General features: G+C 36.2%; 1 protein-coding gene across 1 annotated transcript in view; it reads left to right on the forward strand.

Annotated features, from left to right (window-relative positions):
* Positions 1-11646, forward strand: part of LOC134848678 (probable serine racemase) — a 29406-nt gene extending 17760 nt beyond the window's left edge. Inside the window, exons 2-5 of the mRNA XM_063866195.1 lie at positions 9016-9160; positions 10559-10689; positions 10861-11033; positions 11194-11646. Of these exons, the coding sequence (XP_063722265.1) occupies positions 9016-9160; positions 10559-10689; positions 10861-11033; positions 11194-11611 (867 nt within the window). The 3' untranslated portion in view covers positions 11612-11646. The remainder of the gene's footprint in view (positions 1-9015; positions 9161-10558; positions 10690-10860; positions 11034-11193) is intronic.
* The last annotated feature ends 2767 nt before the right edge of the window (positions 11647-14413 follow it).

The following is a 14413-nucleotide window of genomic DNA, read 5'->3' on the forward strand; positions in this document are numbered from 1 at the left end:
TCACCTTAAAAAATGAAATTCTCGCCTTTCTAGGATGGCCCTATTACATCTTAGAAAAATTAACTATCTTATACGCCATGTTTAATTTTATAGGATTTCTTTTCTCACTGTTAAAAGGAATCTATAACACATGCGCTATACACACACAAGTAAACCGACAAGCAAGTGTAGCACGTATACTATTTGCAGGATTTTTTAGATTTTTTTCATCCTCAATTAACAAAATACTTCTAGATGCACAAATAAAAGAATATAACACAAAAATTTCCACAAGACCAAACACATATAACGAAGAACATAATAATGTAGGTACAACACCTACAGCACCACAGATACCAACTCTACCACAAAATCATCCATTATCATTAGTTCCCCGAAATTTTCGAAACCTAGCAATCACAAATAATCGAAACTTTCGACCAAATACAACACAAAGTCCCATTCAGCACGTAATGACAAATCATTCACAAAATGATAATACATATGAACAAATTATAGAACAACCTCACACCACCACTTTTCAATCTCAAAATAATCTTTTTTTTAGCAACGATGAGCCGACAACTTGGATCCCTCCATCGCTCAAATTACCACCCAGCCAACCTTCAAACTCAAATCCCAATTATCCCACTTTTTTGCTTTCCCACAACCCGATTTTCCAATTATGAATATATCATCAAGCACGAATTCTGATACTAACTCAGGTATTTTAGTTTTTCATACTATCTCACAATTTAATAATGCTAATGTAGAAACCCCCGACGAATTTGCAGACTCCGAACCATCTCCCTCTACCCATACCCAGACCGACTCCTCAGTGTTTTCAGAACCCCCTTTTCAACCACTCCCATCCGTTTTCACTCCTTCTTACGCTTCCCAAGTAACGCCGACCTATTCTCCATTTCAATCCGACAGATCACATAAAAACTCCCCAGATACCATCCAAATTTCCGCAAAACTCGACAATTTTATAACATTACAACAACAACTAATACATCCCCAAACTCTCACAATACAGCAACTATCATCTACAATAACATTCTCAAATCCACCAACTCCTACACCCTCTTCAGCTTACACTCCATCATTAGCACAATCATCCACATCCACTGAAACACCTACCAGTACTAACCGAGCTTATCGCACTTTTAAACGAAAATTTCCAAATCACCCATTCCCAACCAAACCCGGAACAGCCCGCAAATATATAAATCACCCGGAACACACAAACACAAAAAATTTTCTCGAAATCACATTACCCTCATTTCCACAATATACATTAAACACACCCACCATTGCTAACGATACACGCAATTTTGTTGATGAGCACGTTCTAATGCCAACACTCCATTGGACAGCTTATTATCATTATACTAACTCCCTCTGTCTACCATTAGCTAATACTACTGAAAGTATCGAGAAAAATAAAAACATGTTATATAAACTCACCACAGCACTAACACCTCGACAATTTACTTACGTTGGATATAAAAAATTATTAAAAACATTCACCGCACCCCGAGTTAACGATTTTCAATAGAATACTACGATCATAATATCATCCGCTCTAATCAAGATCAATATTTAGATGAAGACCGCTTCGCAAACCCGCAACTAACAGAAAAATTTTTCATTAAAACATCATACGTATTTACACTCAATTTTCTTGATAGATAGCATGATCAAATTATATCCGAATCATTAGTCGATATTCAAGCATATGAAAGCTTCTATGATAAATTTCAGATATTTGCATTAACCTTTCACTTTCATTCACCACAGGAACGCGATTTGCACTGTTCCCACGATATTATGTTACGCATTAAGCAAACGCACACATACATATTATCGTTTTATACAAAATCATTTTGATTTGCACACTCCATCAAGACAACCTCACCATCGTTTTCAGTTTCTTAAATCAAAATACACGTCACCATTTTTTTTAAATTTTACATATTGCATTAAAGATACTAACCTACACGGCATCCTCCGCAATTATGACCCAGTTACCCAAATTTATATATTTTGTCCCATCACGAAGGCCTTCAATGCTGAAGAATCAAAACCCTTCCTTATCCCGCATGAATTTATCACACCTATTGAAATACACATATTAGAATTCATCCACAATACTAAATATAAGCATAAAATATATAACCTCATCCAAAACACACCTTACGAGTTCGCAGTGGGCACAGAAGAACTAAACACCATCAAGGCACTTCAATTGCTTTGGCCACTGCTACAAACTAAAATTATCATACGCATACTAGCCAAGTTACTAACACCATCTGACATGATTCACGACATCTTCCCCCACGGCTTTTTCCCAGAAGACTAAGGTAACTATAAATTAAATTACTTTTAACTAATAAATTCAAGTGTATACTAACCAATTTCTATCAATGTTTGATTTATTCTTTTAGTCTTCACACCACAATCATCTACAAATAAAATACAAAACTTGTTAAATTATATTCAAACTCCTTAATCTTTTGCACTAAATAATGTAGTAAAATTCAAACCCATTGTAGTAATTTCATTTATAAATTATTTCCCCACGAAGCAGTAAAATTAAATACGATGAAAATTTATAATTTTAAACTTCCCCAAAACGCAGTAAAATTCAAATTCAATGCAATAAATTCATAAAATGAGAAAGCAGTACTAACTTTTTCAATATTTTTATTCATTCGCACAAAAATTCTATCCAAACTCGCACAGCTCGCCCACGAAGAATTGTTTAAATAATGAATTTCAGTTTCAAGCTTTCACACTCAACAACTCTAACACACGATAACAAATTTCAAACTTTCCTTTAACCCGGTTGGAAAGGAATTATATACTAAACAAAACTAACCAACGCAGCTTACTAAACAACACAACACATAGAATAACAGCATGACTAAGAAAAGGAAACCAATGGTGCCCAATCCGGATTAACCCAGCTTAAAACTGGATAATTTATTCTTTTGAAGACTATTATAAAGTCTAAGAAAGAAATCATAAAACACAAAAAATTCTCAGGACAATTCCAAACCAAAAACAATTTGATTTTTGAAAAAAGGACACAACCAAAGTAACATAAAAAAGACCAGAAAAAACCAACATAAAAATTATCACATAACAGGACCTCTCAAAGAAACAGCATGCAATCATACTCCCACCTCTGGCTTAACCCACCAGAGAAGGACGTCCTGAGCATGCTTATAGCCGGCCTAACCCACCGCGCTACACACACGCTTTGTGACCACACTTCAATTTTTAATAAAAGGTACTCAATGTGAGTAACTCTTCAAAATAACTGAACTAAAACAAAACGCTTTTGTGAAAACGACTAACTAAGTTCATTATTAAAAAACCAAATTAACATAAATTTATAAAATGTAAATCATACTTTGCAGTATATAGATCATACACAACAACAAAGACGAACATCCAAAGACTAGACGACCCCATCACACTCGAGCAAAAGAATGGCTAAACACAACCGACATGCCGTCCACAATCACGACTCAAAGGATTTAGAGTACGACTTGACTTCGCAGAAAAGGACTCCATTGAACTAGACCAATGACCACCTCGATGCTCAAGTATACGTACAGATCCGAGTTACAAGGCATCCCTTCCAAACACGATCTTCACGCCATTCCCAGACGAGGCTGCACACAAAACAGTTCTCTACTAATACAGAAAAACCTGACATAGCAAACTATTTTGAAATCGGTTTGATTTCATTGGGGACCACAGTCGTTGTCGAATGACAAGATAACAACTTCATATCCACAATTCCAGCGTCCTGGAACGTTCTTCTTCAAGAGGAACCGGATAAGAAAATGATGTTTGCCAAATACCAACGTTCATCATCCATCCTTCAATTGCAGAAAAGAAAGATAGTTCTAAAAAACTCTGTAAACCCCGGATGGGTGGAACTTGATCTAAACTACGTTTTATTATTGGATAAATTAGATATTTTACCACTGTAAAATATTTAATATTAACCAATCATAATCCATCCAACTAACAACCCACTTATTTTTAAGTGCTGAAATTACTTGTAATTTCAGCACCAGAGAGATTTGAATTTAACTTAGAAATTAGTTGCCTCTCCAAGAGAACTTCAGCCGCCGCAATAAACCAGTATACTCCAGATCTATTGAGCATAGCAGAGACTAGTTAAACACCCTGAGACTAGTAGATATAAGAGTAAGAATAGGATCGGTATTAGACTAAGAAGTTGCACGAATCTATCCGGCCGAAAATAAGATAGCGTGACGAGCAGACGGTGTACCCTATCCGAAATCACTCTATGAATTAACCAAAAGGACCTAACTCAGTAGTACAAATTTGGGCCAAAATAAATCACCGCTCACGCGTTTCAAATTTTACGAAAACTGATTGCAGGTAAATTACCGTTTTGGTTTTGAGATCAGGAGGTTATTTTTCAGCAGATGGCGAAACAATTCAATTGAAAAATGGCTATTTAAAAAGAACCACCCCGAGAAAAAATTCGATTGTTCCACCGGGTTGACAAAAAAGCGTATCATACGACTTGGCACCATGAAAAATGCTGGTGCTGCAGTTTCTTTCACTTTAATAATTTTGTGATTGAATAATGGTATCATGAAAAATGCAACAATCAAATCACTCGGTAACTTTTTACTTTTTGGTTTTTGCCACACTCTAGAATGAAAAAAACTTTTCACACAAAAAAAGTTGTGTAAAAAACAGAGCAAAGAACAATTTTTGGTACTATGAAACTATTAGATAACCCTTTGTTCTATAGTATGAAGTTCTATAAATATCATTTTTTTCTACAGGAAAAAAAACAAAAATGTTCGATTTGATTTTTTGGCTCTTTGTCCTTCCACTACACCGAGTAAAATTTTGCTCACATTGTTGGATTGCTATCAAAGTTGACGTACGGAATTATTAGGCAATGGATACATATTTAGTCATAGTTCGCCTTGTAAAAGAACTCGTTACCCCATGACGTTGATGCTCGTATGAGGTGGGGGAAAAGAAAAGAGTCGAAGCTTTGTGTTTTTATCGAAAAATAAATCAACCAAGGTCTTTCTATCATAAGAAAACAGAAGAGTGTCAGCGACAGTTACTACGCAGATAAACTAAATTGGGTAATATAAGCTATCTTTGGGTGCAAGCATTTTCACTCAGAAAAGTATTTCAAAAAGGTAACTTTTGTATATGGCTAGAAAACTACTTAGAAACTTTTGCTGGTTGAGAAAAGAAGTCTGTTTTTTTTAAAGTAGGTTTAATTTAGGTTATGAAAAATAACATTTGCTTCATAAAAAACACTTGCTTTTGGTTTTTGGATGTGTTAAGTGAAAGACTCAACCTGGACTACGTTATAGACAAAATAACAAAATTTACAAGACTTTTTTTCCGTAAAATGTTTATTTGAGCACAAAAGTGAGTCTGCAATCAAAAAAACCTAGATATTTTATCTCAATTTTTAAACGGACATCAATCTGGGCCTTCTTATGTCTGGAACTGAAAACTAACACAAGTTTTTACGGAAACTAAGGGTATCATACTTTTTCGGTTAATTGCCTCCTGCCCCTAGTACATCGTATAGCTCGCAGTTTACGCAACACGTGAGGCTCTCTTGAGAGGTTGTCAACCCTTGTTTTGAAGCTCATACAACAATTAAGTGCGAAAAAGTAGCCGGACGCACGTTATTCTAGTTCTTGATATAAGCGAAAAACTATTTTTCTGTATCGTTAGAGTTCTAGATCAACTGTACAACCTGGGTAAGCGACCCGGGTATGGAGTCGTCGAGTAAAAATAAAAACCCACTTCTTCTCGCTACTCGTACCAATTGGAAGGTCAAAGAGTGCAATGTAAAACACGAAAAGGGTAGTTGCCTAATTTTAAAGCGCTTAAGAGCTCAACGGTAGCAGGTGTATTTTGATTGGTTTAAATTTGATTGATTTGCGTTTGTTCCTTGTTAAACATTGGTTTTTGACAGATCTAAGCTTTTTCAGTCGGTGAGACGCAATTTAATGAAGTGAAAGCACAATAATGCAAAATTCTCTGATTTATAGGGGAGTTGAAGGGAAAAGCTAACAAGCAATTTTTTTATTAAACTTTTCAGAAATCGTAAATTTTCATTTTGTTGGGGATGTTGTCTCCGAAATTAAGGTCCGGCGCAATTTTTTTTGGCTACCATCACTTTCAAAGGTTGGGAAGTAATAATGCCTTAGGGTGCGTCTCAGAGAACACATGTAGGCTTCATTTGTGCTGGTATCATGTTAAATCCGTTACAGCCGCAATTCAAATTCCTGGCCCCAAGGAAAAATTCCAAGCAAAAAAAATCAATTCAATGTCGAGGAAAGCTTGTCTGAATTTTTTCCTGCCACTTCAGTGCGAATTTTTCCTGCTAGCCTTACTCATTGACTTATCTCTGATTATAGGTCAGTTTTTACTGTAGTCAACCTCCTGGAACCAGATATAAACTATAATTATTATTGGTTATAAATTGGATATCTTATCTCTATAAAAAATTTAATATTAACCAATCACGATCCATCTAACTAACAACACACTTATTTGTGAGTGCTGAAACTACTTGTAATTTCAGCACCAGAGAGGTTTGAATTTAACTTAGAAATTAGTTACCTCTCCAAGAGACCTTTAGCAATCGCAATTAGCCAGTATACTCTAGGTCTATTGAGCCTAGCAGAGACTAGTTAAACACCCTGAGACTAGTAAATATAAGAGTAAGATTAGGATCGGTATTAGACGAAGAAGTTGCACGAATCTATCCGGCCGAAAATAAGATAGCGTGACGAGGAGACGGTGTACCCTATCCGAAATTACTCTATGAATTAACCAAAAGGACCTAACTCAGTAGTACAACTTTGGGCCAAACTAAATCACCGCTTACGCGTTTCAAATTTTACGAAAACTGATTGCAGGTAAATTACCGTTTTGGTTTTGAGATCAGGGAGGTTATTTTTCAGCAGATGGCGAAACAATTCAATTGAAAAATGGCTATTTAAAAGAACCACCCCGAGAAAAAGTTCGATTGTTCCTCCGGGTTGACAAAAAAGCGTATCATACGACTTGGCACCATGAAAAATTCTGGTCAGGCAGTTTCATTCACTTTAATAATTTTGTGATTGAAAAATGGTATTATGAAAAATGCAACAATCAATTCACTCGGTAACTTTTTATTTTTTGGTTTTTGCCACTCTAGAATTAAAAAAATTTTTCACACAAAAAAAGTTGTGTGAAAAACAGAGCAAAGAACAATTTTTGGTACTATGAAACTATTAGATAACCCTTTGTTCTATGGTATGAAGTTCTATAAATATCATTTTTTTCTACAGGAAAAAAAAAACAAAAATGTTCGATTTGATTTTTTGGCTCTCTGTACTTCCACTACCTGCAAAATTTTACGAGTAAAATTTTGCTCACATTGTTGGATTGCTATCAAAATTGACGTACGGAATAATTAGGCAATGGATACATATTTAGTCTTAGTTCGCCTTGTAAAAGAACTCGCTACCCCATGACGTTGATGCTCGTATGAGGTGGGGGAAAAGAAAAGAGTCGAAGCTTTGTGTCGAAAAATAAATCAAGAATCGAAAAATAAATCAACCAAGGTCTTTCTATCATAAGAAAACAGAAGAGTGTCAGCGACAGTTACTACGCAGATAAACTAATTTGGGTGATATAAGCTATCTTTGGGTGCTAGCATTTTCACTCAGAAAAGTATTTCAAAAACGTAACTTTTGCATATGGCTAGAAAGCTACTTAGAAACTTGCTGGTTGAGAGAAGAAGTCTGTTTTTTTAAAGTAGCTTTAATTTAGGTTATGAAAAATAACATTTGCCTTAGAAAAACACTTGTTTTTGGTTTTTGAATGTGTTAAGTGAAAGACTCAACCTGGACAACGTTATAGACAACATATCAAAGTTTACAAGGAGTTTTTGTGCGTAAAATGTTTATTTGAGCACAAAAGCGAGTCCGCAATCAAAAAAACCGAGTTATTCTGCCTGAATTTTTAAAATTTTCTTGTACGGACATCAATCTGGTTCTTCTTATGTCTGGAACTGAAAACTAACACAAGTTTTACGGAAATTAAGGTCATCATACTTTTTCGGTTAATTGCCTCCTGCCTAGTAAATCGTATTGCTCGCAGTTTACGCAACACGTGAGGCGCTCTCGAGAGGTCGGCAAATCTTGGTTTGAAGCTCATACAACAAGTATGTGCGAAAAAGTAGCCGTACGCACGTTATTCTAGTTCTTGATGCAAGCGAACAACTATTTTTCTGTATCGTTAGAGTTCTAGATCAACTGTACAACCTGGGTAAGCGACCCGGGTATGGAGTCGTCGAGTAGAAATAAAAACCCAGTTCTTCTCGCTACTCGTACCAATTGGAAGGTCAAAGAGTGCAATGTAAAACACGAAAAGGGTAGTTGCCTAATTTTAAAGCGCTTAAGAGCTCAACGGTAGCAGGTGTATTTTGATTGGTTTCAATTTGATTGATTTGCGTTTGTTCCTTGTTAAACATTGGTTTTTGACAGATCTAAGCTTTTTCAGTCGGTGAGACGCAATTTAATGATGTGAAAGTACAATAATGCAAATATCAAAAGTAGATTTCAAAATCAGTATCTATTGTTTAACATGGGCTAAATGAGTTTGAATAACACACAATTCAGAGCGGTTTTCAGCGGTTTTTTCAGAGCGGTTTTCAGCGGTTTTCTGAGAGCGGCAATGAACTCAGTTTTCGAATTTGATTGAGAAGTCGTCAAATCATGGCTTTCAGAAAAAAATTTTTTTACTGGAAAAGTCTAATATGATGCAACGCTACAACAACTCAACCCCCCCCCCCCCCCCCATCTCCCTACATATCCTATAAAAATGTTTCGCTGGTTTTATTTTTCTCTTACTAGACCCATGGGTTAAAAAACGGGTGCAGTAAAATACGAAGTTCTTATAGGTCGCAAATCCTTCTTATGGATCTGCAGATTAGTTTGTTTTCAGGTTTACTTCAAGTGTGAAAACTTACAGAAGACTGGCAGTTTCAAAATTAGAGGGGCAATGAACTCAGTACTGAAATTGAAAGAAGAGAACCCAAACGCCACTTGTGTGATGACCCGCAGTAGCGGAAACTTCGGAGGCGGCTTAGGTTTGTTATTGGCCCTATTTCATTTGTTCAAATTGAGTTGTCATGAGAAAACTTCCCTTAGTAAAACTTCTCCTCAAAATTTCTCTGATTTGTAGGGGAGTTGAAGGGAAAAGCTAACAAGCAATTTTTTTTATTAAACTTTTCAGAAATCCGAAATTAAGGTGTTGTCTCCGAAATTAAGGTCCGGCGCAATTTTTTTTGGCTACCATTACTTTCAAAGGTTGGGAAGTAATAATGCCTTAGGGGGTGCGTCTCAGAGAACACCTGTAGGCATCATTTGTGCTGGTATCATGCTAATTCCATTACATCCGCGATTCAAATTCCTAGCCCCAAGGAAAAATTCCAACCAAAAAAAAATCAATTCAATGTCGAGGAAAGCTTGTCTGAATTTTTTTCTGACACTTCAGTGCGAGGTTTTCCTTCTAGCCTTACTTATTGACTTATCTCTGATTATAGGTCAGTTTTCACTGTAGTGAACCTCCATTCAGCCTTATGGAACCAGATCTAAACTAGAATTTATTATTGGATATTATTCTGATATTTTATCTCTATAAAATTTTGAATAGTAACCAATCATACTCCATCAAACTAACAACCAACTTATTTGTAAGTGTTGAAACTACTTGTAGTTTCAACACCAGAACAATTTGAATTAAGCTTAGAATACAGTTGTTCTCATTCTGTAACTAACTCGCATAAACCGGTGTACACTAGATCTATTGAGATTAGGAGATATAAGAGTAAGATTAAGATTGGTATTAGACTAAGAAGTTGCACGAATCTATCCGGCCAAAAATACGATAGCGTGACGAGCAGACGGTGTACCTTATCTGAAATTACTCTATGAGTATACCCATGAGGATATAACTCACTTAAGAACCAAATTTCTGAAGCTTTAAAGCCACTGCTACTTTGCAAAAAAATAGCAGAAAACTTTTAGCATCAAAAAATATTGTGGTCGCAACATTCTTTGTTATTTACAGCATACGGCTCTCTTTTTTGTGGGAAATTTATTTAATTGAACAACTAAGGAATGCTTACTATAAACCAGTATTTTTAACATGGAATGTTATTAACCAGCTTTTTAACAGGGCTCAAAATAGTATGCTAATAATAGGGGTCAAAAACATGAATCCTGCTTACAACAAAAGATGGAACCCTGTTTTAACGGAACAGTTTACCAGCCTTACAACTCAAAGAAGGTTCGAGATAATGGATTTTGGAACCTTGTTTTAAAACACCGCCCACCCCAAAATGCTAGCTCCATCAGGGTTATTCAATCATGAGCATCAATTTTGGGCATTTTCCGACTTCGGGCGTTTTTCATTTTTTGCAAAACTACGACAAAGTTGCTATTTTGGTAAAAAGCCCAAATTTTAAACCATGGAACTATTTTAGCTTATGCTGCCAGATTACACAATTTAGAATGCCATGTCTTAAGCCCATCAACGGGTTCACAAATCAAAAGAAAGTGTGCTCAAGAGTACGGGGCCAAAGTGTCCCTTTACGACGGTTCTTTCAAGGAATCTCTTTAACTTTTAACTATCCCTATTGCTGTAAAAAGGAGGAAAGTTGTTGATTTGTACAAAGCTCGTACATGCTAAACAGTTAAATTATTTCTTCCAACGGGTGGGTTTTTTCACTTGATACCATTGGAGGGGAGGGAGGGGGGTATTGTAGTTAAAGAGATCTCTTTGAAGCAACGGGACTCAATGATTGAACAAATTCAAAAAGAAACGGGCGCCCATTTTATAGCGTCATCTGCCCAAGAGAGCACTATGTGCGGTCAAGGAACAGTCGGTCTAGAAATTTTGGACCAAGTGCCGGATGTTGATGCTGTCATTTTACCATGCGGAGGTGGAGGACTTCTTGGGTGGGTAAAATTAGGAACTTTATCGACTCCCCTATTTTCTTAAATACTTTAAGTTTTCAGATTCTCTTTACCGACTCTTCAAAGACTCTTGAACAATATTGAAAATCATTGCAATGGTTTTAACTAGTATATCTGCTTGAGAGCAAAAAAATTGTTTCAGCGGCAGCGCTACTGCTTTGAAATCGCGAAACCCAAAAATCAAAATCTACGGAGTCGAGCATGGCAATGCCACAAATGCTAAGCTGTCTTTTGACCAAAAAAGACTAACTCAACCCGAGAGCCTCCCAAAAACTCTTTGCGACGGACTCGGAAACACGACTCTAAGTGATTTGACTTTTGATCACATTTTGAAATATGTCGATGATGTCATATCCGTTCCTGATGAAGAAACAGCCAAAGCAGTGAAGTTTATAATGTACAGAATGAAAATAGCAGTTGAGCCTTCGGCGGCTATAGCTGCAGCGGTGCTTATGAACCCTGAAAACATTGAAAAGTACTTTAAAGATTGTAAAAACATAGTTGTGGTTTTATCAGGAGGTAATTTTGACTATATAAACCATGCTGCTATGCTATTATGATACAAAAAATCAGGTTGCCAGCATATCTATAAAAATCCAAATAATGATTTTGCGAAGTATAATGGCTTGAAACTTTTTTCTATTGAATTTACTCATAACTTACTAATTTACTTGTCACCACAGCTCTGTTTTTTAGTGATTTCTTTCTACAAACCCAAATTTTCATATGATATGTTTTCATCCATGGTTTATTTGGGCTTACAAAATAACATTTTCGAATGAACATACTGAAAGGTTTTTACACCTATTGAAAACACTTCATCAAGACAGTAGGCTCTTGAATTTATGAATATAAATTAATAATTAATTAGGGGGATTTTCATACGTTTAACAACTTAGTTTGAAGCGGACTGAAAAGCTCAAATCACAAAAAGTTTTTAGCGCGAAAAACTCAGTATACTTTTTTTGAAGTAGAAGCAAATTTAAATAATTGTCATCAGCTCACTTATTGGCACTCATTGATAAAAAGTGCTCGCTTCCAAGACGTTTCTGACCAGAAATAATGAAGAAAGAACAAAAAAGTTGATTTCTTTTGGTATCACAAACTTCTTTTGGTATCACAAGAAACGCAATTGTTCGCAAGTGTTGAACAATTGATCAAATCATGATATTGGCAGGTCGCAGCTGCGTGCTCAGCTCCGCTCAGCTTTATTCAATTTCGGCTGAAGTGGTATATTAAGCATGAATCAGATTTGTGGAGGTTCCGCCGATAATCGCTTAATATGCCAGTACTATTGGTGAAAAAAAAAAAAGAAAATCGAAATTTTTGCAGGGCTGGATACGAAGTTGAATTAGATGAAAAACTGAAAAAAAAGCGGAGTTTTTAGCCATAATTATAATTTCAATATGCTTTAGTTTTTCGGGCCCAGGTCCGCGACTCATGTTGCGACCGAAATGGGTCGCCGAAATGGACTTTATGCGACCAAACTTTTATCAAAGCGCAAGAGGCTTGGGTCGCACAAAGTCGCAACATGGGTGGCACAAGTCGCAACATAGCTAATTTGGTCCCCACAAAGTCGCAATATGAGTCGCACTATGTCGCAACATGAGTAGCAAAACCTCGCAACATGAGTCGCGAAAAGTCGCAACATGGGTGGCGCGAAGTCGCAACATGGTTAGCGCAAAGTCGCAACATGCGTCACGCATAGTCTCAACATGCGTCGCGCAAATCCGCAACATGGGCCGCGCAACGCCGCAAATTGAGTTGGACGAAACATAAGTCGCAACTTGGCTCGCGCAAGTCGCAACATTAGTCGCGCATTATAACCCGGATCGAGGTCGTTGTTTTATGTCAGACTTAACAAGTTTGAATTGATCCCCGTGCGCGTTAAAATTCCTCGTCGTCACGCAGCTCCCATTCTGCAAAGTCTGAACATAAGTCTGTGATGTCTGAGCATAAGTCCTCAAAGTTTGAACTAAAAGGCTGCAAAGTTTGAACATAAGTCTGCAACGTCTGAACACAATTTGCAAAGTCTGAACATAAGTCTGCAACGTTTGAACATAAAGTCTACAAAGTCTGAACATCAGTCTGCAAAACGAGGTCGCGGTTTTATTTTCAGATCTAATAAGTCTGAATCGATCCGCATGGCGCCAAAAAATCATATTTGCCACGCATGTCAAAGTCTGCAAAGTCTAAACATATGTCTATAAAATCTGAATATAAGTCTGCAAAGTCTGAACATTGCAATTTTTTTTCGACCGAGGCGGTTCAAACACATAAGAAGACACCGCTGAGTCAAACACATGCGAGGTTTTGTTTCGACCGATGCGAGTCGAATACATGTCAGAGTTCGACTAAAAACATAGTCGAGAAGGCCCTATAGTCGAACACAAAGATGAAAAATTTATTCAAACACAAAAATGAAACATAAAGTCGAACACAAAATCAAAACATAAAATCAAACACAAGTTTACAGCACTGTCGAACCTAATGTCGAAACAAAAAATTTCAATATTAATTGGATTTTATTGTCGGATTTTTTGCTGGCAAAATTTTTAAACAGTTGCAGTTGGCAAAATAACACAGCTTAATTCCGTTTTTATAGTACAACTATTTAGAACAACATACTTGCTTATGATATAGAGGACCACCACAAGAAGGCCTGCACATAGTCCCAAAATATACCAGCAAGTTTTTCGGGCAACGACAAAATCATCTCCACAAAATAAGAAAGCTAGAAAAATGCAAAAATTTCTTTGCAAAAACTTCAAAACTTCAGAAAAATTCTGAAATTACCGATGATTGCCAAAACAATGGATATTACGGACAGTCAACAAAAACATTATAGGAATCAAATAAACAATTGGGATGAAAATGTAAGAAGAATCGAACATCTCAAACTGGGTTTTTTCAAAACTTTTCGATGATTCTCAGTTTCTAAGCAGTTTCAGACAACCAACAGTAACATAATTGAAACACAATGTTTTTTCTTTTCGAAAAGCTTCTTTCTATAATGTAGAGCACTATTTGGTTGACATCCCAAAAATCAAAATTTGCTGTTCTGTCTGCTGACTTATAATTTCGGGGAGATGTTTCATTAGTTTCCACTTTCCAGAGGATAGCTCCACTGTTTACGTAGCTATAGGATTTTTCAAATGGAAAAATTGATGAAAATTGATAAACCAAAAAAAAATGAAAATTTGTTTTCGTCAAGTTATTTCTAAAATTTTTACTTTAACGAAAAAATAATATTATGTTTTTTTGTTTTATTTGATAGGTGCTTTAACGTCTTCCGGGAATCTATCTTGAGCTAGTCACCCAGAAAAACGACAAAAATAATAAAATCCAACCGGAACAAGAGA

The sequence above is a fragment of the Symsagittifera roscoffensis genome, chromosome 6, assembly GCF_963678635.1.
Source record: "Symsagittifera roscoffensis chromosome 6, txSymRosc1.1, whole genome shotgun sequence".
NCBI lineage: Eukaryota > Metazoa > Xenacoelomorpha > Acoela > Convolutidae > Symsagittifera > Symsagittifera roscoffensis.